This window comes from Tachyglossus aculeatus, chromosome X3, assembly GCF_015852505.1.
Source record: "Tachyglossus aculeatus isolate mTacAcu1 chromosome X3, mTacAcu1.pri, whole genome shotgun sequence".
Classification (NCBI taxonomy): domain Eukaryota; kingdom Metazoa; phylum Chordata; class Mammalia; order Monotremata; family Tachyglossidae; genus Tachyglossus; species Tachyglossus aculeatus.
The window spans coordinates 31,552,722-31,579,763 of NC_052099.1; the positions used below are offsets into that span (position 1 = coordinate 31,552,722).

Here is a 27,042-nt window from a genome sequence, read left to right on the forward strand (position 1 = left end):
CGCTTAGAACAGTGCTTTGCACATAGTAAGTGCTTAATAAATGCCATCATCATTATTAGTATTATAGTAAGTGCTTAGTAAATACCATAGATTGATTGATTGTATTGAGGTCATCCCAGAAAGCCAGCTGTCAATAAGGCAAGCCTTCTGATTGACCCATAAAATTTCAGGCGCTTCTGTGTCCCCAGTTTTGTTTCTTTATCATGCTGCTGCCGTGGAGATTCTGACAGCAAACAGGCAGGTAGAGGGATGAAGAAAGCAATGCAGAGTGGCCATTGCAATAGCTTTGAATCCGTTTACATCTTGGAGAGTGCTCTGCATAAACGTAGGCACTCAGTAAATACTGATGAAGATGCTGTGATAAGGGTGTATTCTCAGAGCAAAACGCGTTTTCTCCCCGTGACCTCAATCTTAGACTTTTCAGGCCTTTTCTGCTCCTTTGCTACAAAAAGAACAAATAACTAATCCCTTTAAGGGGGAATTTATATTTTACCAGGTTTTACATAAGGGAATCTCCAATCCTAAGTTTTAAGCATCAAAACTTTGATGATTTTAAAAGTGCATTTTCACATCAGTCACCAGAATTCATAGTGACAAGATTATTCAAGAAGCCGCAATAACTCTTCTACAGATTCAGGTGATTGAGTGCTTACTCTCTGTAGAGCACTGCACTAAGCCTTGGAAGAGTGCAATATAATGGAATTGGTAGACATGACTCCTGCCCACAGGGAGCTTACAATCTAGATTTGGTAAAAATGCCTATTAAATCATTATTTCAGTCATTATTGTATATTCTAATTGTAGTAAGCAGCATGGCTCAGTGGAAAGAGCACGGGCTTTGGAGTCAGATGCCATGGGTTCAAATCCCGGCTCTGCCAATTGTCAGCTGTGTGACTTTGGGCAAGCCACTTAACTTCTCTGGGCCTCAGTTACCTCATCTGTAAAATGGGGATTAAGACTGTGAGCCCCCCTTGGGACAATCTGATCACCTTGTAACCTCCCTAGTGCTTAGAACAGTGCTTTGCACATAATAAGTGCTTAGTAAATGCCATTATTATTATTATTTGAATCTTAAAAAAAAGAGATGTTGCACTAAACATCTTTTCTAGGAACAGGTAAAGGCTGTGATTTTTCAGGCAGCCAGTCGTAGCTTGAAAGCTATGTTATCCAAATTAAACAAACAATATCTAATGAACTAGAACAGTGTCTTTAGTCACTCTTGTTTTGGTAGCTTGAGGAACTAGAATGCCTGGAAAAACCTGGCAGTAAACCAATCAGATTCCTAAAAGCACCATGTTAGTTTCTGAGGCAAAAGCATTCTGTCTGATTATCTTCATCCAAGTAATTTGATTCTTCAAGCATGTGATTCTTGGGATGATTTTAATAGTAAAATAATTTGACAAACTATTTTAAAACACCTGAGGATATTTAGTTTTAATTAGTTTGTTGGCCCTATTTTCAAAATTCCTTGGAATTTGAATGGTACCCTTTTCAATCACTGACTGCTTCTCTTTGAAATTGGAATCCTTCCTTTTGAACTATTTTTTTTATTGTGATAACTCCAGAAAAGTGTAAAAATTTGAATCAAACCTGGCTTTTCTGAATATCGGTGAGAAGTTGTTCATGATAAATAGGTTAGTTGAGTACACATTCTAATTGAGTCTTGATTGTAAGACCTGCTAAAGAATTAGGTCTAGCTGTGTAAGGAAAGATTTTTAAATCCATTTCTAGGTAAGACTAGGAATAATTTCCAATACCGGGAGAGGTCTCTGGGCCTGATGGTTTCAAAGTGACCTCAGGGTCCTAATTTTCAGTTAGTTCTGCTTAAGAATGTTCTTAAGGATATTGGGGATTTAATTTTTATCCAAGAAAAATGGTTTTGTGAACCCCATTTGATTGAGATGGGGTACATATCACTTGATTTTTTTTCTTCTGAAATGGAGTAGATTTACAAGCTCTTCCAGGGAAACTTTGAATTAGTAACATTTTTTCAACAGTCATGCCCAATTTACTAATCCCCCAAGTCTGTAAGTTCCTTGGGTAGCAATATTGTCTACCAACTCAATCATGTTGTACAAGTGCTTAGTACAGTGCTCTGTACACAGTAAGTGTTCAGTAAATACCATTGATTGATTGACTGATCTCAGTGATGCCTGTGATAAAAGTGACCATAAACAACAGAGAAGCAGCATGACCCAGTGGAAAGAGCACAGCCCTTGGAGTCAGAGGACCTGGGTTTTAATCTAGGCTCTGTGTGACCTTGGGCAAGTCACCTAACTTCTCTGTGCTTAGGCTTTTCTCAACTGTAAAATGGAGATACTGGTACTCCCTCCTTCTTAGACCGTGCGCCCCATGTGGGACAGGGACTGTTAGACCTAATTTAACATACGCTTGCAAGTACTTACAAAAAAAAAAACAAAAAGAAAACTTGAAGAAACAGAAGATGACTTTTCTAGTTTCAAATTGAGCTCCCTAGAACTGTAGTTTAAATGGTCACTGTAGCCTGCAATGGGCCATTTGAGCTCTTCTGCCATCAGTTGGAGAGAAAGGTGACATTTTGAGTTGATTTAGTTTGGATTATTGCTGCACTGTGGATTGGAGAGATTTTGAGCACTTACCTTGAGCACTTGTGAGTGTAATTGATCTTTTTGAGGTCATGCTAACATGATCCTAAACAGAAGTCCACCATCCACATTTTTTATGGTATTTGTTAAGCCTTACTAAATGCCAGGCATTGTCCTAAGCGCTGGGGTCAGTTGATCAATTGCTTTCGAATTGTTTCCAATTCATAGCAACTCCCTGGACCCACTTTTTCCACAGTGTCCTACTTTCACCTCATTCTGGCATGTGTAGACATTGAGTTTCCTTGGTAAAAATAAGGAAGTGGTTTACCATTGCATTCTTCCAGTAATAATACCAATTGCAGTATTTGTTAAAAGCTTACTATGTGCCAGGCACTGTACCAAGTGCTGGGGTTGATACAAGCTACTCTATCCACTACACCATGCTGCTCCTCTTGGGAAGCCATGAAGATAAATGAGGCCTTCCACACCTGTGCAGCAACACACCATAGCCACCCCACTTTCTGGAGACCACTTCCCATTTTCTTTAGAGGGACCCTACCTAAAATTGGTATACTTGCATATGCACTAAAAGGATAGAATCAAAGGAACACATTTCTATAACTTTGAGTCTTCCAGAGGGTTAATGGCAGCATTTGAATAGGAAGACTTCATTGTAAAATATTATAGTTTATTATTTTTCTTTTAGGTGCATTTATCCCAGGAGTTCCTGTTCAGCCTGTAATTCTTCGTTATCCAAACAAACTAGTAAGTTTTATTTTCTTTGTAAATTATTGTGGAAACATGGTAATCAGAATTGTGATAATTCAAATATATTCACTCAATCATATTTATTGAGCGCTTACTCTGTGCAAAGCACCGTACTAAGCGCTTGGGAAAGTACAATATAACAGCGAGCAGTCACGTTCCTTGCCCACAACTATTATCCTTGACATCTCTTGGTTGTGATTGTCATTTACACATGTAGACTGTAGCAAATCCTTTGAGGCTGGTTCCGAATCTGAAATCTGTAGGCCCTGTGAAGTTTTATTCTGTCTACTGAAGAACATACACCCAAATTGTATAGAATGGGGTTTTTTTGTTTGTTTACGGTATCTGTTAAGCATTTATTATGTGCCAGGCACTGTACTAAGTGCTGTGGCAGATAAAAAGCTAATCAGGTTGGACACAGTCCCTCTCCCATGTGGAGAAGTTCCTGATCTTAATCCCCATTTTACAGGTAAGGAAACAGAGGCCCAGAGAATTGAAGTGACTTGCCCAAGGTCACACAGCAGACATGTGACAAAGCCAGGATTAGAACCCAGGTCCCCCGCCTTACAGGCCCATGCTTTTTCCTTTAGGCCAGACTGCTTCTCCATAATGATAGAAAGATAAACACCTGCCATTTAAGCAGGGCTGTTGGGAAGTAGAATGCTTTCGATTTCTCTGTGTTGGCTACTGTTTAGTCATAGTGAACTGGTTTACACTTCCCTGAAAACTGTAATGTTCTTTCAAACAGTGCATTTCAACCTAGTTGCTTCCTTCTTAGACCCTGAGCCCCATGTGGTACAGGGGCTCTAGACTGTGAGCTCGTTGTGGGCAGGGAATTAATTAATTAATTAATGATAGCATTTATTAAGCGCTTACTATGTGCAAAGCACTGTTCTAAGTGCTGGGGAGGTTACAGGGTGATCAGGTTGTCCCACGGGGGGATCGCAGTCTTAATCCCCACTTTACAGATGAGGGAACTGAGGCACAGAGAAGTTAAGTGACTTGCCCAAGGTCACTTGTAGTGTACTCTCCCAAGTGCTTCATACAGTGCTTCGCAAACACAGTAAACGCTCAATAAATACGACTGAACGAATTAATGAATGAATGAAAAGGGAACGTGTCTGATTGGATTTTATCTATCTACTCCAGTGCTTAGGCACAGTAAGTGCTTAACTAATTCCACTATCAGTAGCTTAAATGGACAAGGTGCTTTTTCCAGTTCAAAGGTAATGTTTTAAAACACTTTGGAAAGACGCTTGTGAAGGATTTACCTAAGGCATTTTGAATGGTGGATCGTGTCTTACTAAAACTAGAGTGATGTTGATTGCAATCCGTAATTCTAGTATATAATTGTAATGAATCGCATTAGTTTTGTAATTGGTTGTTTTCTAGGATACGATTACATGGACATGGCAAGGTCCTGGAGCGTAAGTTGAATATTTTCTTGTTTTTTTTATCCTAGATTAGGAGTGCTTTGTAAACACGTGGTTGACAACTGTGAAATTTAAAGCATTGGTAGATGAAGTTATGGGACTTTTAATTATCTGTGCCAGCTGAGAAAAGTAGAATCAAGTTAAGCATAAATTATTAGAATTTTCATTCATGGTTATAATATGAAAATATTCGGTAGAGCGAACATAATCTACTAGCTACATTTAGGCAGTGGTTTATTAATAATAATAAATAATTGTATTATGGTATTTGTTAAGTGTTCACTGTGTGCCGAGCACTGTTCTAAGCGCTGGGGTGGATGCAAGCAAATCACGTTGGACACAGTTCCTGCCCCATGTAGGGCTCACAGTCTCAATCCCCATTTTACAGATGAGGTAACTGAGGCACAGAGAAGTGACTTACCCAAGGTCACGCAGCAGACAAGTGGCAGACCTGGGATGAGAACCATGCCACTTCTGTATGGATTTCTGTGCTTTCTAAGAGTTCAGTGACCTAGAAACAAGGGGTAAAGATAGCTGACTACCTATTAATGTCAGTCACTATAGATCACCTTCATCATCTAGTGTTTATGAATAAAAAGTCTACAATTGTTGGTGCTAGGTATAACTTTTGTAAACCAAGTAATCAGGGTTCATTTTTTTCAAAGAGGACTTCTCTTGCTTTACCAATGAGCAGAGAGTTTTCCTGTGTTTAGATGGGGCGCGAACCCCTCAAAATGCAATTAGAGGAGAATTAGAGCATACAGTGCTGCCATCTTGAAGGATTTGAGGCTAATACGGTGATTTTTGTTTCAGAATTTCGAATGGATTGTGGGTTTAACAGGTTTTTTATATACAGGTTTGCCTTGCCAACCACTGGGTTTAGGTTCCATTCATTCATTCATTCTTTCAATTGTATTTATTGAGCACTTACTGTGTGCAGAGCACTGTACTAAGCACTTGGGAAGTACAAATGGGCAACATGTAGAGATGGCCCCTACCCAACAACGGGTACACAGTCTAGAAGGGGGAGACAGACAAGAGTTCCAGTAAGGATTCAGTCGGTAAGGCTAAGGTGCATGAAATAAAGGGAGATGGGTAATACCCAGCTTCCATTGCACTGGAAAAATCAAGATGTATTAAAAGCAATTGAAAAAAAAAAACCAAAAAAAACCGCACCCTAAGCCTGTTTCAGTTGACTTCGATCTTGATTTGCTACTTTCAGTTCTGGGTTTTGGTTTTGTTTTTGTTTTGTGCTTTTCTGTCCCTGATTCAGTCATTCATTAGTATTCTGCCGTTATGGGAGTAGTAAACTTTAAACCGTTTCCATGAAAGCCTGGGGTTTAACGATGGACTTTAAACGGTGGCTATTAATTTTCCTATGAAGTACTTAGGAACTATTGATACGATGATGGAGAAGCAGGAGGTGTCCTCAGACTTAACCCGCCTGAAATGAGAGGTAGTGTTATCCAAGAAAGCGGAAAGCCTGTAGTTTCTCAAAGCTGCACACTGACACAGCTAAAACTGTACACAGGATGTCAAGCAGTAATACGTAAAACCACCAGTGAGAAACCCAAGGTTAGCTAGGGAAACATGTATTTTTGTGATGGTGTGTTCAAATTCATATCCTTCTTCTTTTGAAGGTTGAAGATTCTTTGGCTTACCTTGTGTCAGTTTCATAATTTTGTGGAAATTGAGGTTAGTAGTAAAGCTTTCGTAATGGTTTGTTGTAGGCAATGCTAAATAGAAGTTTACTGTTGTGTGTTTGGAAATTCCTCAGGGGGCGTTAAAAATCAGAGAGGCTTCCCAAACAATTTTCAACAAGATGTGCTCTCTTGTAGGACTATAAATCATTTGGATATGATTTTTAAAATCAGGTAGGAGACTTACAGTCTAAACTCATCATGCTTTTAGCTAAGTGTGGCCTGTTTAGCCTATGCGTCTCCATAATGAGTTGGCACTTATGCAGTAAATTAATTTTTGAGAATTATTCTGCTTCTACTAGTGATACTAACAGTATTGCATGCTGCTGAACTCCAGTCACACTTTGCATGTTGGGTCTTTTTAAATAGTTTCTCTGAAAAGCCGGTGTCACGGCACCATTTAACTTCCTCGGGGTTTTCTTGATCCATTCTCTCAGTTCATTTAAATAGAATCCCCATCGTGCTGACCACTTAGGGGATGGTGGGTGGATCCTGTTTTCTTAAGGTGACATCTACTGCCCTAATCAAAAGAGAAAGCCACAGCTTCCTTTCGCATCAGTCCTAAGAAAAGGGATGTAAGCAACTGAAATTACAATATAGAGTTCCCTCCCACCCAAGTCACTCTTACTGTAGATTATACAAGTGAATATGTGCATTTTTCCAGCTGAGTATAAATCCCTATGAATTTGGAGGATTAAATTCAAAGGACTTAGATGCAAATGGAACAAGATCGTGTATTATTACATGATAATCTTTGAGGATATTTCTTTATGTAGGTGAAAGATTGAGTTAGCTAGGAGTGACAAAATTCACAAAAAGAATTGTTTATCAGATACTCACTATATCAAAAGATAGTCCTGCTGTTCACTCTTTTAAGCACTCTGTTCCAGTCTTGACACTTCTTACTCATGCATTTCACAGTACTAAAACTTGAATTCACTTTTTTATCTCCCCCAATCTTTCTTCCCTTCTCTCTCCCCTCCTCCTTTTTTCCTTCCTTTTCCACCTTTCTCCTTGCTTTCCCCCCTCTCTCCTCACTGTTTCTGCCTAAGGGAAGTATAATTTCCATAGATAAAAATTCAAAGTTCATTTGTACATTCTCCAAGATCAAAACTATTGGGGGGGGAAACAATATCATTGTATTTTAAATGGTGATTAAAAAAAGCACAACAGAGTTATAAGATGAAGTAGACATATAAAGTGTGTTCCAGTAATGTCCTTGACTTGGATTTTAATGCATATGTAAAATACTTAATTTTCAAAGTGCTATTTTTCGCATCTTTTTCAGCAAAAAGGCATCTTGGGCAAACAGAGTAGAGAGCTGCCATTATTTATGCTAAATTGAAAAGGGCTCTAATCACTCTATTCAGTCAGTTAAAATACTTCAGAGATGGTAGATAAAATAAACTTTGCAGCATTACCTGGATGTGCGAGAGTGCTACAGGAAACAGTGATATAAAATTCAATAGCAGCAGTATCATAAGAGGGCTAAGGGAAGAGTATTATAACAGGGATCAATCAATCAATAGTATTTATTCAGCGCTTACAAAGTGCAGAGCACTGTGCTAAGCACTTGGGAGAGTACAGTCCAACAGAGTTAGCAGGCATATTCCTTGCCCACAAGGAGCTCAGAGTCTAGAGAGGGAAATCCCTGTGTCTTGTTGGGAAGCCAGAAATGACACACTTTAAATAAGAATATATAGAAAAATGATCTCTAAAGGGAATTTGAAGAAAGTTTGGATTTTAAAATACTCTTCAAAAGTTTCTTAGCTTTGCCACGTTTTCATTTTTAATTAGATCATGGAGTTGATTATCCCTTTGCAACCAATTATTTTATTGGGATGAGCTGTATTTTGGTAATTCCATCTAGGCGAGGCTGAAGATTTCTGAAATTTTCAATTGGAAACTAAGATGTATGCCTGTTTTAGAATTTATTGAACTTGATTTACATTCCTAATGTGCTTTAATTTTAGAATTACTTCTGTCATGTTTTTATTTTACTTGAATTAATAGATGTATGTAAAATTATAGGAGAATTTAATGACTTGCTTTCTTGAAAGAGGAAGAAAAGGTGGTGGAGATACTTAAGAATTTAAAGTTCATTGGAATCAATTCAGACCTGTCTCTAGTTCCTAAGTGCAGTTAACACTGACTTCAGTGACCAACAGAAAATCCCCTGGTTCGCATTCCTTAATTTTAAAATTTATTTTGAAACTCTACCTATCTCAAATTAATGTAGAAAAATATAGTGAAATAGTCTTAAAACGAAATATGGTTCATTGTGGTCATAAAACAAGAGCTGATGGGGTCGGGAGAAAGGGGTGGGTTTCATTAGCGAGGACATGAAATAGTCGGTAGAATTCTGGAAACTAGTTACTTAAAACTGTGATACTTGCTCTCTTTTTAATGATTCCTGCCGAGGGGACCTTATATGTGAACAGATATATTAAGCTAAACCTTTTAAATGATTTTAATGTTATTTTTCTCATTGATAAGGATTTTTTTTAAATGACTATAAATTCAAACAAAAACTAAGACATTTATCATTAAAAGTAAATTCTCGGCTTCCACAGAGAATATTATACTTGTTAGAAGAATCAAATCTTATTTTGAAGTGATATAAAAATACACTTTTTTGGTGCTTCACAATGCCTTATCATGGAAATAGTATCTAAGTTTCTGTTTTTTCTTATGCCAACCAAGGGGTTGCAGTTAAATAATTTTTATTTTGGAAATGCTTCATCCCAAATCAAGCTTTGTTTATATAATCATAAGTAAGAATTACCATGGGCATTTGTTGTTGTAGAGTTACAAGCTCTTGATTTGAAAGTTAGAGTCTGGCTCTGATTGAGCTTTCGTATTTAGTTCCTTCCAGTATACATACCTTCAGAGGAGGAAAAGAGAAACCCAGCCTTATATGCGAAAAACGTCAGACGGCTAATGGCAGAGTAAGTATTCTTGGATGCTGAAATTTGGTTGTTGTTGTTATTATTATTGCATTTTAAAAATTGTTGCTTTTAAAGATTACAGTAATACAGCATATCCACATATTAATCTTTGGTGTAAGAAATTACAATTGTAGGAGCATTATGTTTTCTGTATCGACTGTTGCCTTTACAGAGCGGGGGTTGGGGAGGAGTGGGGGAGAAATGATCCCACCACTGTAAACACTATAACTGATTCTGGTGAACTGGATTTTAGTTTGTTGATCATCAGAAAGCCCTTAAGCAATGTTGTCATTGACCTCGCTAGACTGTAAGTTCCTTCTGGTTAGGGAACGGGTCTGCCAACTCCGTGGCCACCTTCCTTGTTGACTGTGGTATCTAGAATCAGCTCTTCCCAGTTTTGAGCATTGAATCCGATTAGATTTTTGCCCCTTGCTTAGTTCTTTAAATTCTACAAAATTGGATCGGTCAGGTGTATTTCAAGAAAATTGCACACACTGGGGATGAAATGGGGAGGTAACACCAAGAAAAATGATGGGAAACTAAAGCCTGGGACATGAACTAAAGATAGGAGATTCATTTTGACTTGTCTTCCTCTATTCCCAAAGGCTATCTCTGTTTGCAGAAGTCATTTCTGACACTCTAATTGAGCTTCTAGAGATGTATATGTGTATTTCTGTACCTTCTGTGAGGGCAGTTTTAATGAGATAATTTCAGAAATGTAGGTAACGAACTTAAATGCTGCAAGAAATACGGAAATTAGTCATGCTTCCCATTGCCATACATTTCTTCAATATTTTGGTCAATGAGTAGAGTGCAGTTCAAGACTCCCTCTCCTTTCTCTAACCATCTTTCGTCCTTCCATGTCCCATCCTCTCCCTTTTCCTTTTCCTTTTTTCTCTCCTTGCTTTTCTTCTCCTATTTACTGTCAGGAAGGGCTGCCTGCGAATTAGGCCCAGCGCAATACCGGCAGAGACTAGCAGAAGCAGCGGCTAAAACAGTGAGTGGCTTTAACATTGGGGGATAGCTCTGAAGATGAGAAGTCATAGAACTCAAATATGGCACTACAGTGCTGAGATTTGGACTTGTTATTAATGAATGCCGTTACCCTGGTCTTTTCTGGTAAAGTCCACATTCTCACTGTAGTTGACATATTCCCTATTTGTAGAACTACGAAGTGCTCTAGACTAAACTAACGTAATATTTTGGAATATGACATACATGAAGTATTTAAGAACAATTCGCACTCTGTCAGAGAAACTTTTAGAAAGTTAGATGTGAAGGAGCAGTTCAGCTACATACTTTCCGTTTCTTTCTTTTGACCATCTTTCATCTTCCAGAATCCCTCTCCTTTCTCGGATAGTAAGGCAGTATTTTTAATCTTAACTAAAGGGTGAAGGGTGTTGTGATGATGGAAGGTTTTCACAACTGAAGAGTTGCTTTAGAAAGCTATGTTGGGGGCTTGAATGTTTGTGCTCTCTTTAGGGTTTTGGTAACCTCTCCTGGTGGTCATTAACCCCCTAAAGGAAAGCCAGAATCCGTTAGACCACCTCTTCAAACAAAGCGGGACAAGGACAGTGGAACAGGAAACATTTAAAAATATTATTACCTCGAAACTCTGTTATCCCCCTCTAATCACAACCAAGAGAGATCTCAGGAGGATGGTTTTTCAAGTTTGGAAAAGTGGGCTAAGTTTAGCATCGTATCTTGCTTTAGCCTACATGGACCAGTGATTTTTTTGAAGCTCGGTTCAAAAATATATTTGTCCTTACAACATTCTGTAATGCACATTATGAGAAGTTTATGTTGACTAAGTTTTGGTTGTTTTATTAGCAGTTTGGTAGCTAAAGGACAAAACATTCGTAGACAGGACCCAGTAGCTTGTTGATGTGTTGCCCTCAGAGTTGCAATGATGAGTTTTTTCCTTAAGGTGATTAAGGTGACATCAGTACATGTACACAATTGCAGTAACAAGGCTATGAGAGTTACCGTGGCTTTATTCTGTTCCTTCGTGTCAATTTTATCTCCAGCTTGTAGGTGCCCAGCCCAGTTGTTCCGTGTTGTATAGCACTTGAATTCTACTTAAAAATAGTGGAGTTTGGAGAGCAGGCAGCCTTTCCTGACAATCAGGAAACCCTAAGTTTATCCCCAAGCCCAAGGCCGGAAATTGGACCACTTCTACGGGCTACAGTCTTTTGGGGGGCTTTTAATGGTATTTGTTAAGCTCTTGTCAACCCCTGTTTTAAGCGCTGGGGCAGATACACATTAATTAGATTGGACACAGTCCCTGTCCCACTTGGGGCTCCCAGTCTAAGTAGGCTAGAGTTTCCTTGGATACCTCCTCCCTGCCACAACAGGAAAGTTGAAAAGTTTAAGATCACTGTCATGGGTTTTAACAGGACCTTGGGAAGTATTTTTCCAGTCTTCTGCCTACGGGCAAGGCTAATGACAGTTGAGACACATCTAGGAAGGAAATTCCACAATCACCCTTGGCATTCTTCACTGTCAGGAAATTCTTCCTTGCCCCCAAGTCCATCCTGTTATGTTTCGAACTCCTTCTTAAACTCTTTTTCCATGGAGATGGAGAGCAACTGGGTCCAGACTCTATATAAATGCATACTGGAGGACCCTGATTAATCCAGCTGTTCTTGGGACCAATCATCCCAGTTGCTCGATTTTTTTTTTTTTTTCCTCTCTAACACTTCATCAACTTTGGTCTTCCTCTAAGCCCTCAGGTTCTCCGCACCCCTCCTAAGACTGAAATCTAATGGGAACTAATTAGAAAGCAAGGATTAACTGGCAATTTCTATGTCCTTTCCACCCTACTGCCATGCCCTCGATTTTAACATTACATTGTTGACCAGTGTCAGCTTTAGTTCCTTGGAAAATAGTTTGGAAAAAAAAAACAAGGGTAGAAACTCGGATTCTTGCCTTCCCAAGGTTCTAGCATCATAGCTAATTCTATTTAGAAAGTATTTGGAGTTTTAATTGTTTTCTTTCTTTGACTTTGAGCTGCTTTTTTGTTGTTGTTTTCCAAACCCAGAAGTAGGCTGTAGGGAGCACTGTGGTTCCTAGACTCCAGTTGAGTGAACTAGTCATTGGAATAATCTGGAAAGAAACAGGAGTTCAGTGATCTGTCCTTTTGTGCCTTTTTCATCATGGATTTGCAAGAAGCGACCTGCTGGCCCTACCTTTTGCAGCCCCATCGCTAAAAACAAAAACCAAGGCAACCTATTCTCCTTTGGGCCCAAGAGTGACTGATTTCTAATTTTGCAAATTTCCTTAAAGGCATGAGATTTGTATTTTCTCCTCAGATGGTTTAACAGGGAGAAGGCTGGAAATGCCAAGCCCCTGAATAACATTTAAAAAGACTGGAAGCTCAAAGGAAACAGGAAATCAGAGCACTATTTTGAACAGGACAGGACAATGTTTTAAAATTGAAACTTACATTGGGAGATTAAAAAAAATGGGGAAGGGGTGAAATTCGAAGGTTATACAGAGGAGGGGGGGCATTAATAGGAGAATATGTTGCAAATTCCAAATTAAATGCTTGTCCAGTTTGTAAATGAACTCTGCTTTATAGGCACTGCTCCCTCCCTCTGTCCCTACAAAGAGGTGAGCAGATTTCAGAGAACTCTCATTGTCATTCAGCTTCATTAACTCAACCACGTCCATCTGCTTAAAGCAGGTTTTAGGAGACTTGTAAATTATTTCATAGTAGTAGTTTTCCTGTGTAGTAATTTCAAGTTGTTTTCCTAAATATAAATAGCTTCCGTGAAGTTTAAAATGTGCTGTTCTTGGGAGGTGAAAATCATGAGAGCTTCTGATGTTCTGGCTATTATATGGCCTTTCCCCCAAAATGGAAAATTGGGGGCGGTGATTTTAAATATGTAAATAATAAATGTCTTAGTTCAGGTGCTCTTGAGTATTTTCAGCCCATAATTATGCCAGTCCAGGTCCTCAGGCATTTCTTTGTCAGTTTGACACCATTTCTTGGAATAAAATTGACAATAAACAGTGAGAACCTGACAAGGAGACAGACAGCCTCCTGCTAGTTTCCAGCTCTTTTTATGTAATCTAAAGAACATGTGTCAGTAGCATCATTCTCCAAAGCGCTTTTAAGTGTTGTCATGAAGTTGACCAAATTTTTAACGCTTTGTTTTTTGGTATACTCTTTTCCTAATTTGGGAAGCAAGCATGGCTTAGTGGATAGATCCCAGGCCTGGAAGACAGAAGTGCATGGGTTCTAATCCCGGCTCTGCCACTTGTCTTCTGTGTGATCCTGGGCAAGTCACTTCACTTCTCTGGGCCTCAGTTTCCTCATCTGGAAAATGGGGATGAAGACTGCATCTAACCCAACTATCTTGCATCTACCCCAGGGCTTAGAACACTGCCTGACGCATAGTAAGCACTTAACAAATATCATAATGATTATTGTTATTATTAATTTAATTTTCCCTTCACTTGGCAAGCAGCCTGATTATATGCCACCTTATATTTCTAAGACCCTTTGCCAGTGTGCTTGGTTTTACAGTTTCTTGGTTTCGGTAATTTTTCTAGCAGGTCATCTTAGAAAAGATCAATTAGGTGGTGTCTGCACAAACTCTGCAACTAGAAGTTTGTTGTGAGCTATGAGTGGATTTGTGTGTGTGTCCAGAGCAGTGCCTGCTAGTGCTTAAAGAGCCCAGATTTCCTGCCCTTAGCTTAATTCCCTGGAACATCCCTGGAAGATGTTCTCTTTCCAAAGGGCTCGCTAGTCACACTCCCTCAAAAACCCATGGTTGCGTATCCATATTGTCCCTTCATGGTGAGCTGCTTGAAAGAGTCTAATTTGGGGGTACTTATTGAGCTACTGGTGAATTGCTTGTGGGAGTGACATCAAAGCTTCTCAGTAGACATAAATTCTTCTTTGCATTTAAAGCTCTAGTCTTCCCAAGAATCTTAGCATTTAAGTCCCATTAAAGGTAAGCTTGTCCAAGATCTAAGACTAGGTTTCACAGTTTTATTCCATATTGTTAAAAATACAGATAAGTTCATTAACCCTTGAAATTTCCATTAGGTCTTTCCATAATTCCTTGGCTGAAAGTGTTCAGGAACAAGGCTGTGGGCAATATCTCCAATTCTTACTTGGTTTCAGCCTGTTGTCTTTCAACTCTAACCTAGTCTTTTTTTAAACCCAGGGACATAGAAGGGCCATGTTGATTTTCATGGCTGAGTAAATAGACAAGGGAGATTTGTTTTTTAAGTGAAAGTTAGTTTCTTATAGACCATTTCCTTTGCCTTCGGTTATTTGTTTCTCCTGCAGTTGTCAGTGACTTGAAAAATAATGTTGTTCTGAGTTTAGAGAGGGAGAGCAGATTTTACCTATTAGGAAGCTGAGGCACTGAGAGATTAAGTGACTTGCCTAGTGTCACACAGGAGGCCAGTAACAAAACTGAGGCTAAAACCCAGATATTGTGATTCCCTGTCCTGTACTCATTGTATTATGTCATACTGCCTCTCTAACTCATTAGCTTTAGTGGCCTCAAACTCCTCACGTACCAAACTCTTTACCAGGGTTGCTGAAAAGAAAGAAAGTGGACTTGTTGGAGTTTCATCTCCTTGTATTTCCTTGCCCCTTCTCTAGCGGAAGAAGAATTGAAAAACAAAACGCCCAAAAGGCAGGCACTAGCAGGAGAAGCCAGAATTCTGAATAATCCATAAACTGGATCATGAATCCTCCAGTTAACCGAGACTTGACACTTGACTGTAAAAGGGGCCTGCCTCATTTGCTAATTAAAAGCGCTCTTGGTTTTTTCCAGTATTTTGTACTTTAAAAATGTAGTTTTTAATTCTGTATGTCGGTTTTTCTTACCTTTTACTTGTTTTTGATTTACAGTTTATAGTGATTCATTAGGACTAGAACAAAGTAATATGCTAGAATTTCTATATCCAGTTGGAGTTTTACATACCCTTAAGACTTTCTTTAAAAACTTCCTATTACCTTTCCCCATCAGAAAGCACACCTGTAGGTCATATCCATTACTAATCGGCTATCCAACAATGCCATAATGACTGGCTTTACTCCTCGGAAATCAATTACGGCAGTTACCTTTGCGAAGGGTGACTTGTGCCCTGCTTGTTTAATAGATTACACTACAAATAGTTCTGATTAATAGGTGTGTTTTATTAACATTAGCACGTGTTGCACAGGTGACTCAGAAGGGAGGCAAATATTTCACAAAGGTTGGGTTCACTGCTAGAAAAACAGACGTTGTCCTGAATACCTACGTAGTGAGTTCTGGAATTGTTGAACACTAAAGGTGAGATTAGGGGGGTCACCTGACTGTAGACCCCTCTTAAGGATCAGCAGTGGAACCCAGGAATCCCCAGAGCCAACTTCAGTGTAGCTAGAAACAGTCTGGAAAATAGCTCTCTCTCTTTCCATTTTAGAGAAGCAAATGCAAAGGGGATTTCTGGATCCTGCTTCTGACCCTGAAATAAGGTCCAGGTTAGCCCTCCCTAAAGTCAGAAAATGACAATATTTACTCATTTCTCATATTGCAGAGTACAGAGCGAAGTGTGCTTATAGTTTATAAACCCCAGGCTTTATTCACATTTCTTATCATTACCACAGAAGATGACAACGTGCATTTGAATGTGTGGCAAGTGTTTGACCAGAGTCATAAGAAATGACTCAACTGTGGATTTTTTTTTCCCTTTCTTGAACTCACAAGTGTCAGGTTGATGCTGCCTCTGATGCATTTTTCTTTACCCTTTCAGCTTTTTGAGTTTACTTTTCTTTTGTGCATTTACGTCTAAGCTAATTTAAATGGGATGGAATTATTGCTGGACAAAAGCAAGAAATGACACTCCAGTGACTTAAACTGCCATAACGTAAATGACATTTACTGTATCGAGTCTTCTTTCTTAAAGGGCCTTGGGAGTTTCCGTAACAGATTACACCTATGAAGATTGCCAGCTGGCATTGGCTGAGGGACAGCTCCGTCTCCCATCAAACACTTGCCTCTTAGAGTTTGCCAAGCTCGTCAGAAGCCTGGGGTGAGTCCGTAAGATGGTTTCCTTGCACTGTGATTTCCTTTTTTTCCCACCCCACAAGAGTTCCTTGACGCAAATTGAGAATCCTCAAACTGGGGCCCATCAGATGCACGCATCCAGGAGCACACAGAAAGTTGCTTCCACCCAGACACAAAAAGTGCAATCCCTTTGCCAGGGACCACCGTGGTCGAGGGTACCCTTGCCCAGAGAAAGACGTACACACCCTGGGATGCTCATGCATGGAAACATACCCTCTTGGACAGGCACAAAAAACAGAGCTCAGCATTTAGAAACAACAGCAAATGGACTCCAGGCGCACACAGTTCACGCTCAATAAATGCCATTTACTGATTTAGGATTTGGTCTTTCGTTGGTCTTTCCCCTGTGACCGTCCCAAAAGAGTCTCAGTCTTGGATAATTGAAAAAAAAAATCCAATATAAAGAGCTAATCTCTTCCCTTTGCAGACAATGTTAAATTGTTTAAAAGGCCCAAGGGTACAGTTGCTTATGGAGTGCAGTGTTTGGCTGAAAAGTGTCAGAATTTTTCACTGTAGTATTGTGCAGTTTTAACAAAATCCTTCTTTTTTATGAAGGCTGAAACCAGAAAAACTTGAAAAGGATTTGGATAAGTATTCAGAAAGTGCAAAGATGAAGAAAGGGGAAAAGGTTGACCTTCCCGAATTTGCGGCATGTTTGGAAGTTCCAGTTTCTGACACATTAAAGGATATGTTTGCTCTCTTTGATGAGGTAAGGATAACTCTCAGGATCTTGTGTACCAGTATTTTCTCAGGTTCTAGCCACTGATGTGTCTGAGAAGTTGAGGTTGTGGTGGAAGAATTTTTTTAGCGATGCCTCCAGAACTCTGTGCAGAAGTCAGCATTATGAACAGCTGCAAATTACCTTTCCTACCCAGTTCAAGCAACTCTGTGTCTTGGTTTTCTGTTGAAAATCTCGTGCCATGTCTTAGTACTTGGAAAAGGACACTTCTTGTGCTGCTTTGGATTTTGAGTAGTGGTGTAGAAACATCATACCCTTTCTTTGCACGTGAGAACTTGAGGTTTCCAGAGTATCTGGGAAACCTCATTTTGATTTCCACTTGACACCAATTCTACCTTTAGCAGAATATCCTATTGAATACCCCCACATTTGAAAATCACCAACAACCCTATCACTGGGAAGCAGCTTCTGCTCAGAAGTATAAATTGAATTTATTATTTATGTATTGGCTGTATGAGATTAGAATTCAGGATATCGCTAGGATACACAGAGCAAAATCCTGGGCGATAAATGAAGATGATGATGATGATGGCGGCATTTGTTAAGCGCTTACTATTTTCAAATCACTGTTCTAAGCGCCGGGGAGGATACAAGGTGATCAGATTGTCCCACATGGGGCTCACAGTCTTCATCACCATTTTACAGATGAGGTAACTGAGGCACAGAGAAGTTAAGTGACTTGCCCAAAGTTACACAGCCGACAATTGGCAACGCTGGGATTTGAACCCATGACCTCTGACTCTCAAGCCCATGCTCTTTCCATTGAGCCATGCTGCTTCTCTGAAGTTCATTCTCTGCACTTCTCTAGAATTTCATTCTAGAAGTCGGATCTTGTATTGAGTTGCCCCCAAGACAAACCTTATTGAAGTTCAGCCCAGCACCCCAAATTCCGAGAATTAAAATAATTGGGCCACAGGATGGGAGTCTAGGACAAAATGTGAAAGCCTTAGGATGTTCGCCATGGGCAGGGATCATATGTACTAACTCTGTTGTACTCTCCCATGCTGGGAACAGGGGCTGTGTCCAACCTGATTATTGTGTATCTACCGCAGCACTTAGAACAGTGTTTGACAAATAGTAAGAGCTTAACAAACACCATAAAAAAAAACAACTAATGTACTGATTTAAAATTTAAATAAAACAAAAAACTCAGGAGCAGAGCAAACACTATTCCGAGATGATCTTCCATAATAGTGATATCACAGATTAGCCAGTGAACATGTCTAATCTCTTTAGCAGCTATGAAATATTTGCGATGAAGCAATTAAGTGAATTTTGAGCAGTTCTTGTTTTTCCTTTCCAGAACGAAGGAGGTAAAATTGATGTCCGAGAGTACGTGATTGCTTTGTCTGTAGTATGTAGGCCAGCAAAGACCTTGGAAACAATTCAACTGGCATTTAAGGCAAGTGGTAATGTTTCACAGACTGAAAATTTACTGAAGCGATTGGATTTCTTATAGCACTTTTCCTCACAAACTCCTTATTTTTAAAGCATGAACTTGAGAGGCACGCCACTTTGGGTTCATGGGACTGCGGGAGGCAGAATGGCGATGTTTTGGGATGCAGTGATGCTTTGATGTTTACCCCTCTGTCCTCTGATCCATTGATGTGGTGGGCAGGGACCATGTCTGTTATATTGTACCCTCCCAAGCACTTCAAACAGTGCTCTGCAAACAGAACGCGCTCAATAAATACGATTGAGTGATTCAGTGTACCACACGTGCAGGATACCAACTGCAGAAAAGCGGGTGGAGCCAGGCCCGGAACACCCAACTTTGAAACTCAAACTCAGTGGGATCAGAGCAAAGGTTTTCAACCTTTATGGGGCTCCCCAGGTAACCGAAGAGCTGTATCCTCAGTGGTATTTATTGAGCGCCTTTTCTGTGCAGAGCACTGTCCTAAGCGCTTGGGAAAGTACAATACAACAGAGTTGGTAGACACATTCCCTGTCTGTCTTGCCACTGACTTCTCACCCAACGTCCTGCCTCTGTATATCCAACAGACAATTACTGTCCCACTCTTCAAAGCCGTACTGAAGGCACATCTCCTTTAGGAAGCCTTCCCTGTCTAAACCCTCCTTTCCTCTTCTCCCACTCCCTACTGCATTTCTTTGACTTTCTCCCATTGTTCTTCCCCCATCGCCTGCTCCACAGCCCTGAGGTCTCTATCCCTCCATCTCCTCCCCCTCTGGACTGAGTTTGTTGTGGGCAGGGACTGTGTCTACCAACTCTGTTGTATTTTACTCTCCCAAGCACTTAGTACAGTGCTCTCCATGCAACAAGCACTCAATAAATAGGATCGATCGATTGACTGCCGACTGCAAGCTTAGAGAGGCACATAATAGTACACTCTTCCCATCCCTCCCACATTCAGTGCTGGGAAAGTTTGATTCCCACTTTGAATATGGTGAAGCAGCGTAATGTTCTTTCCCCTGAAGGGCTTTCCACAAAGTTATAGAATGAATTTTTTTCTGAAGGTGACAGAGCAAGTGTCCTTCTTGTGACTCAGAGGAAGAAGTACAGGTGAAATGCAGATTTCCTACCTAGTTCACGGATGTTTCAAGGAATGTGTTGTAAATGTATAACAACACACCACCAAAGCCAAAGTGATAGGAACAAGTATCAGGTTCTAACAGTGTGGACTGAACGTGCTGATTTGGTTACCTTTTGGCTAGATTGGAAGCTCCTTGTGGGCATGGATCATGTCTATCAACTCTGTTATACTCTCCCAAGTGCTCAGTACAGGCTCTACCAAGGTAATTGCTCGGTAAATACCATTGATTGACTGATTGCCTCCTCGTGAAAGTGGATTTGGTTGTCGTAGAATACTGCTAATGACACCAGGGCCATTGTTACTCCATAGATGTATGAATCACCGGAAAATGGCAGCATAAAAGAGGAAGATTTGGCTTGCATTCTGAAGACAGCTATAGGTGTGTGTGAACTCAGTGTAACCGACCTCTTTCGAGCAATAGATGAAAAAGAAAGGGGAGAGATCACATTTGGTAAGTAAAATGGTCTTGTAAATTGACAAAGCTCAGACCCTTTCGGTTTCAGTTCATTCTGGGGGTGGCGGGTTTGTGTGTAGCTTTGATCTCTGCATCATCAGCTCTGAGCAGCATTTCCCAGTTGAGGCAGTTTGCTAAAATAGTTTTCCCCAAATCCAGAAAGTGTTAATGCTTCTCTTTTGATCTCTAATACCCAAGAAGAATAGTCTAGCTGTAATCCCATTTTGTAGATGGTAAAACTGGCGCTCAGAGCCATTGGGTGGTTTGCCCAAGGCTACTCAGATGGGTACTTTGTACGGTAAAGGTTCAAAAATACAACTGAATATGTAGAATAATAATGGTGGTATTTGTTCATTCACTCAGCCGTACTTATTGAGCGCATACTGTGTTCTAAGCACTGGGTTGGATACAAGGTAGTCAGGTTGCCCCAAGTGGGGCTCACAGTCTTAATCTCCATTTTACAGATGAGGAAACTGAGGCACAGAGAAGTTGTGACGTGCCCAAAGTCACACAGCTGGCAAGTGGCATAGCTGGGATTAGAATGAATAATGTTGAGACTAGGGTTAGGGAGGAGCAGGGGAGGGACATTGACAGGGGAATGTCTGAATTACTTCCATCATTTTTGTAGCCTCATTATGGGCAGGAAGCATGTGTACCAACTCTGTTCTATTGTACTCTCCCAAGTGCTTAGTACAATGCTCTGCACATGATAAGCATCGACTGATAGCCAGTAAGAGGTTCCAAGAAGCAGCATGGCGTAGTGGATAGAGCATGGGCCTGGGATGCAGAAGGCCATGGGTTCTAATTCCAGCTTGGCCACTTTGCTGTATGACCTTGGGCAAGTCACTTCATTTCTCTGGACCTCAGTTACCTCATCTGTAAAATGGGGTTTGAGACTGTGAGCCCCGTGTGGGACAGGGACTGTGTCCCACCCAATTTGCGCATATCAACCCCAGCGCTTAGTACAGTGCCTGGTACATAGTTAAGCGCTTAACAAATACCATCATTATTATTACTATTATTCCTGGTGGAAGACCACTACTGAGTTAACCATTCATATAGTCGTATTTATTGAACACTTACTGTTTACGAAACACTGTACTAAGCGCTGGTAGAGCACAATATAACTATCACTACCGAATCAGCATGCCCATTTTTGTGGCGAAAATTAAACTATTTTGAAAGTGAAATGCCTTTCAAAATATCCACATGGTGTCACCGGACCTTTTTGTTAGCACATCATTAAAATCACTAGATTATCACAGTCACCCCCAGCAAGGTGGCATCCAAAATGTAGCAAACGCGGTCAGGTCTCTAACCCAGAGGGTACATTCTCGATGTTTCAGTCACGCTCCATGACTGACACTGCACACGTGCCCACTGATGTTTCTTCCGATGTCGCATTGTTCTTTTCCTGAAGCAGAAGGGGCTTAGGAGGAGCCAGAGGAGGGTTTTGAGGGATAACAGATCTCCAGTCTAGACTGTAAACTCGTTGTGGGTAGGGAACGCTTCTACCAACCCCGTTGTACTCTCCCAAGTGCTTAGTACAGTATTCTGAACAAGGTAAGTGCTCCGTAAATACCGTTGATGAATTTAATAATGGGGATTCTATTATCCAAATGAAATGGGGATTCTGTTATCCAAATAATAATAATAATAATAATAATAGCATTTATTAAGCACTTACTATGTGCAAAGCACTGTTCTAAGCGCTGGGGGGGGTTACAAGGTGATCAGGTTGTCCCACGGGGGGCTCACAGTCTTCATCCCCATTTTACAGAGGAGGGAACTGAGGCTCAGAGAAGTGAAGTGACTTGCCCAAAGTCACACAGCTGACAGTTGGCGGAGCCGGGATTCAAATGAAATGGGGATCCTATTATCCAAATGATTTCTGTATCCAGACTGAGCTTGGTGTGGGGCATTCTGAATTTCTAACCTTTTACTGTAAATCTTCAGGTAATTATAAGTTGCTGCCTGCCGCCCTTGGGATGCCCATGCCTGATGTCTTTTCTTTCCCCCCCCTCCAGCTGACTTTGACCAGTTTGTGAAAATGTGCCCAGACTTTGCAGAAGAGTATTTATATCCTGACCAGACCAATTTTGAGAGTTGCGTGCAGACCCCCTCTTCTCCAACCCCTAATGGTTTCTGTCCTGACTTCAGCCCAGAAAACGCTGAAGACAAGTGGAATCCTTTGCGGAAGAAACTGGACTAACAGTGAAACATCACCTCCCTCTCCTGGCGAGAGGAGACCTCTTTCCTAGACTCTGCATAGTCAAACCACACCTTAGCAATGTTCGCTGTATTCCCTTTTGTGTGTGTGAGAATCCCCTCGCTTCACCTCCCACAACCTGTAAACTTATCGTCTTCAAACTTGAGCTCTTTTGCTGTTGTTTTTGTAAAAGTCTTCAAGAACCAGGAATGTGAATGCGCTACATTCTTCGTGTGTGCGTGTTGGAAAGCCACACACTTATTTATATTCCATTGTTTAGTTTCACGTACAAAGCGTCTTAAAGAGTGTGCATGTATAAAGAATTCTGTAGCTCCCGTGATGTTAAGTGCACTTTGGTGAATTGTGCTTTCCTCTGCTTAGGGACAGTTCATTTTGTGTTGGCTTCAGTAGTAGGTCCCAGAAGCAAATTATGCACAAAAAAGACAGGTTTGGGGTTTTTTTGGGGGGGTTTCAGATGATCATGTTTTTCATTTCCCATCATCAGCCGTCAATTTGGTCCTTAATGTCATCCATTCTGTGGTAGTATGGATAAGAAGGAACAACTAATTCTCCCCCGCCTGCCCCAGACATTCACGCCTGCAGCCGAAAAGGGAAGCGTGTAGGATGTTTTGGGAAATCAGTAGCTACCTTGCTGCCTGTCACATAATCCCAAATTCGGCAGAGACAATTATTGCTTTGTAATCATTTCTATATTTGTGTGGGAACTTGTAAATGTTTTATAAACTTCATTTAGATACTTAGGAAATACGTGTGCTGCATTTTTATGAAAAGGAGAGTTCGATTTTCTACTTCATTTTTCTTGTTAGATTAAGGAGATGCTGAATTATAGATCTGTTTTTGATACAAGTACTGGTTTTGGTTTTGACCTTTTAAAATTCTGACGTTCCTTTCACTTGAATCATGAAGATGCTCTGAAGACCGTTAACAGCCTAACAAAGAAAAACAAATTTCCATTCCATAATTGTTGATGAGTGGTTACAATCATCATCCTTGTTTTTTCTCAGTAACAATGCAGGGTTTCTGTTTTAAATGACCAGGTGTTTGAAGTCAGGTTGATCTACTTTCAGTATAGATCATAGTTTGAAACTGTTTGCTAATAAAATAAAAGTGATCAGTCAGATTAAGAGATCTAAAACATTTATTTTTTTTATAGGAAAGTATTTCCAGGGACCCCAAGTTGTTATTGTGGGTTTTCTTTTTAAGGTTTTGACAGACTGCGAGACTTAGGGCAAAAGACATATTGTCCCCCTCTCCGATATGTAGTCTTCCGAATCCAGTTTTGTTTTCCGTTAAACGCTCACCCCTGCAGGCAGCCTGGTCTAAGGGTAATGCAGTGGAATGCACCTCTGTAGTCTGTCAGATGTTCCTGGGAGTTGCATGGGAAGAGTCTCCATCGGAACATAGTCCGTCTTGTAGAATACCTACCTGGTGCTATTGATGGCAAGTAGCCAGAATTTGGGATTTCCCAATACTGCACTAGAGACACTATTGCAGCCGCTTCCAACTGCTGGGTTTTCCAGGCACCTCCCAGAAGGCTGATTCCCAAGAGTCAGGAGTAATTGATACAGAAACGACCGGTGGCGGCAGGGCAAAAGACAGACTTTCCACGATCATAGGATTGTAGATTTTCATTCTTCCCTCCATCTCCCGGACAAACAATCCTAGGCTTACCGGAGAAGAGGGTCGCTTTCAAAGCGAGGGAAGAGAGTGTAGAGGTTTTGAGTTTTTTCCATTGATTTTCTTTGTAAACTCTGATTCAGGATGTACGTCAGCCAAAATTGGGCCAAAATTCATTCTTAAAGCACAGCTATTTGGCATTTCCTTAAGTTACTTGTTGAGGAACTAAAAAGCATTGAAAGCATTGAAGCTTATACCTGTTGGCTTATTGGAAATAGTTCATTTGTAATTTACAGTAAAAAATGGGCCTGAATTTGAACTTTTGTCATACAAGTGACTGGGTGTAGTAGAAAGAGCCTAATCTTACAAAAGATGTGACACTTTCATCCTTTATCTCGACCTGTGGAAATCAAAAATCCATTAAGCTTCAATCGTGTTGAAGGATGCAATCCTGTTTGCAGTTCTTCCCCCTGTGAATTTTGCCTAATTTGAACCCAAAGGACATTGTTTGATTTTCAGTTTAAATCAAAGGTAAACCAAGTGCTTAAGAACATCAAGACCTCGACTTTCTGGACACAAAACAACTGGACTGCAGGCTTAGTAGCTAAAAGTTAATGGTAGTGATTTTTATAACTATGTAACTAACAAATAATTTGCTCTTTTAAGAGAGGAAAACACTGCATGCTAGGAAAAGCACAAAAATGATCAATGAAGGAGGTTCAGAGAACAAAGATATTTTGAGGGAACCGTCAGCAGAAAGGCCAAAATCCGAAGTGCCCCCCTGCTTCCCTCAGGTCTGTATATGAAGTGGTTTGGGGATGCGGTTGTGCATTTTCCCGGAAAACCTCTGATCCACAGACTCTCAATGGATGTTTGCACCTCTGGATTCCCTCGTTTTCTTACGTAGTAACTGGTTCGTGTGCTTCCTGAACTGTGAATGTAGATAGTCTTTAAGATAAATAGCATGCCCCTCCTTTTTTCCCCCCCCAAAGGGTTAGAGGATGGAGCTTTAATACTTTTTATGCTACCCTGGTTTTGGAAGCCAAGATCAGCAGGCATTTGATACATTTGTCTAGGCCTGTGAATGTATAACGAACAGTTGGGTGGGGGCGGGGGGGGGGGGGGACCGGGGGAAAGGCACTGGCTTTGTCTCTGTCTATCATGAAAATAATTTGGGGTTTTAGATGTTGAAAAATAAAATGTAAAAATCTTGAATAAGCAAGTATATATTTTGTTATATGTTGTCTTTTACTGTAAAGATGGAACTAGATGTTTCTTCTATTTTGGAATGTAGATTCAAGGAAGATGGGGGTAATGTGAAAGTACTTTTCTAGCCTGAAAAGATTTTACAAACACAATTGAAATCCTATAAGGAAAAGGGAAACTATAAGGAAACTATATTTGAGAGATGCTTTTTCGCTGCTCTGTGTATGGTAGGTAAATGGAGTTGTAATCTGTGGCTGTCTGTCTACACAGTGTTCTGTGTTAGTGATTTGTTTACATTAAACGCATAATGGACCTTCTGTAATAAGTACCTAGGGCAAGTACCATCCTGTATACAGAGTCCCTTGTAAGTTACTCAGTGTCAAAACAGTAGAATTAAATGTCCTGAGCCCCTCTTTGTCAATGAGAACCCTTCTAAAGAGCAGGGTTACATATGCATCTGCTAGCTTGTCACGATATCACATTCATCTTCATGACCGTAGCACGGTATCGCGGGCATTTGAGTGATATCTACCGGTATTGTTGGTGAAACGTTTCCATATTTCCAATTGTGTAAGACATCTACATTGAGCATTGATGTTGATTTTACCATTTGGAGAAGAATAAAGTTTGAGCCTATTCTCCCCGTCAGGCCCGGGAAAGCCCATACCTCTGTATCTTCCTTGAGGCGGAGATGGGGTGGGGGGTTGGGGGTGCGGTCAGCCAAGCCCCTAAATCCACTCGTTTTATCCATCGATGCCACAGAGCAAGCCTGGGGGTGTCGGGAAAAGAGAGGGGCATAGGCGTCCCCCCCTTACAAAACTGGTGGGAAGTTAGAGGGGCATTCCCGTGCTGTGGTAACTGGTCACACCTCTCTGATCCGGGCTCAGGGCAGTAGCAGACTCCCTTTCGCACTGGTAGGTTTCCCAACCATGTCCTTAAACATCATCAATCGTATTTATTGAGCGCTTACTATGTGCAGAGCACTGTACTAAGCGCTTGGGAAGTACAAATTGGCAACATATAGAGACAGTCCCTTGACACGGGCCCCGGTGACTCCCGCCCCGCCTGGAGAATCAGACCCATAGATCCTCCAACGACAGATAAAGGGCTGGGATTTACTTTTTATGTTAAATTGACCCGCTTAATAGTGAATTACCTTTGAGACAGCCCTCTGGAGAGTAGCTACTGGTCCTGGGACTCACACATCTGCCTGTTTCTGGTTTGAAATCAATACCCGACAGGCCCAGTCAACAGTGAAGTAACGTTCTTTACAATCTCCGGAGGGCTGGAGGTGGTCTTTCTACCTCACCTATATTGAGTTAATCATTTGTATTTATTGAGTGCTTACTGTGTGCAGAGCACTGGTACCAGGCTCTCGGGAGAGAACAGTGTAACAAAATCGGTAGACACGTTTCCTGCCCACAACACGCTTACGGACTAAGAGGGACTGTTTGTCCGGAGATCACTTCCTGAGGCAAGACTCCGAACAAGCTGCATCCAGGAGCCTGTCCCAATTCATTCGATCGTATTTATTGAGCGCTTATTGTGTGCAAAGCTCTGTACTAAGCGCTTGTAATAAACCCATCCTATTTTCCTACCCAGAAAAGCCAGGTTTATTGGAGCAGATGAATACGGAGGCTGTTTTTAATGGGTCAATAATCAATCGACCAACCCCCTCGAAAGAACACAGTGGGTCTGGTTGTCTTTGCTCTGACATGTCTCTCCTAACTGGCTCCTGGGAACCATTTACGGAGACCT

The 27,042-nt window shown here is 40.8% G+C and overlaps 1 protein-coding gene across 1 annotated transcript in view; it reads left to right on the top strand.

The window, feature by feature from the left end:
* Positions 1 to 25,179, top strand: part of LPCAT1 (lysophosphatidylcholine acyltransferase 1) — an 80,630-nt gene extending 55,451 nt beyond the window's left edge. Inside the window, exons 6-14 of the mRNA XM_038770406.1 lie at positions 3,271 to 3,329; positions 4,725 to 4,759; positions 6,406 to 6,460; positions 9,331 to 9,413; positions 16,326 to 16,451; positions 17,042 to 17,195; positions 18,529 to 18,627; positions 20,087 to 20,228; positions 22,259 to 25,179. Of these exons, the coding sequence (XP_038626334.1) occupies positions 3,271 to 3,329; positions 4,725 to 4,759; positions 6,406 to 6,460; positions 9,331 to 9,413; positions 16,326 to 16,451; positions 17,042 to 17,195; positions 18,529 to 18,627; positions 20,087 to 20,228; positions 22,259 to 22,443 (938 nt within the window). The 3' untranslated portion in view covers positions 22,444 to 25,179. The remainder of the gene's footprint in view (positions 1 to 3,270; positions 3,330 to 4,724; positions 4,760 to 6,405; positions 6,461 to 9,330; positions 9,414 to 16,325; positions 16,452 to 17,041; positions 17,196 to 18,528; positions 18,628 to 20,086; positions 20,229 to 22,258) is intronic.
* Positions 25,180 to 27,042: the final 1,863 nt, after the last annotated feature.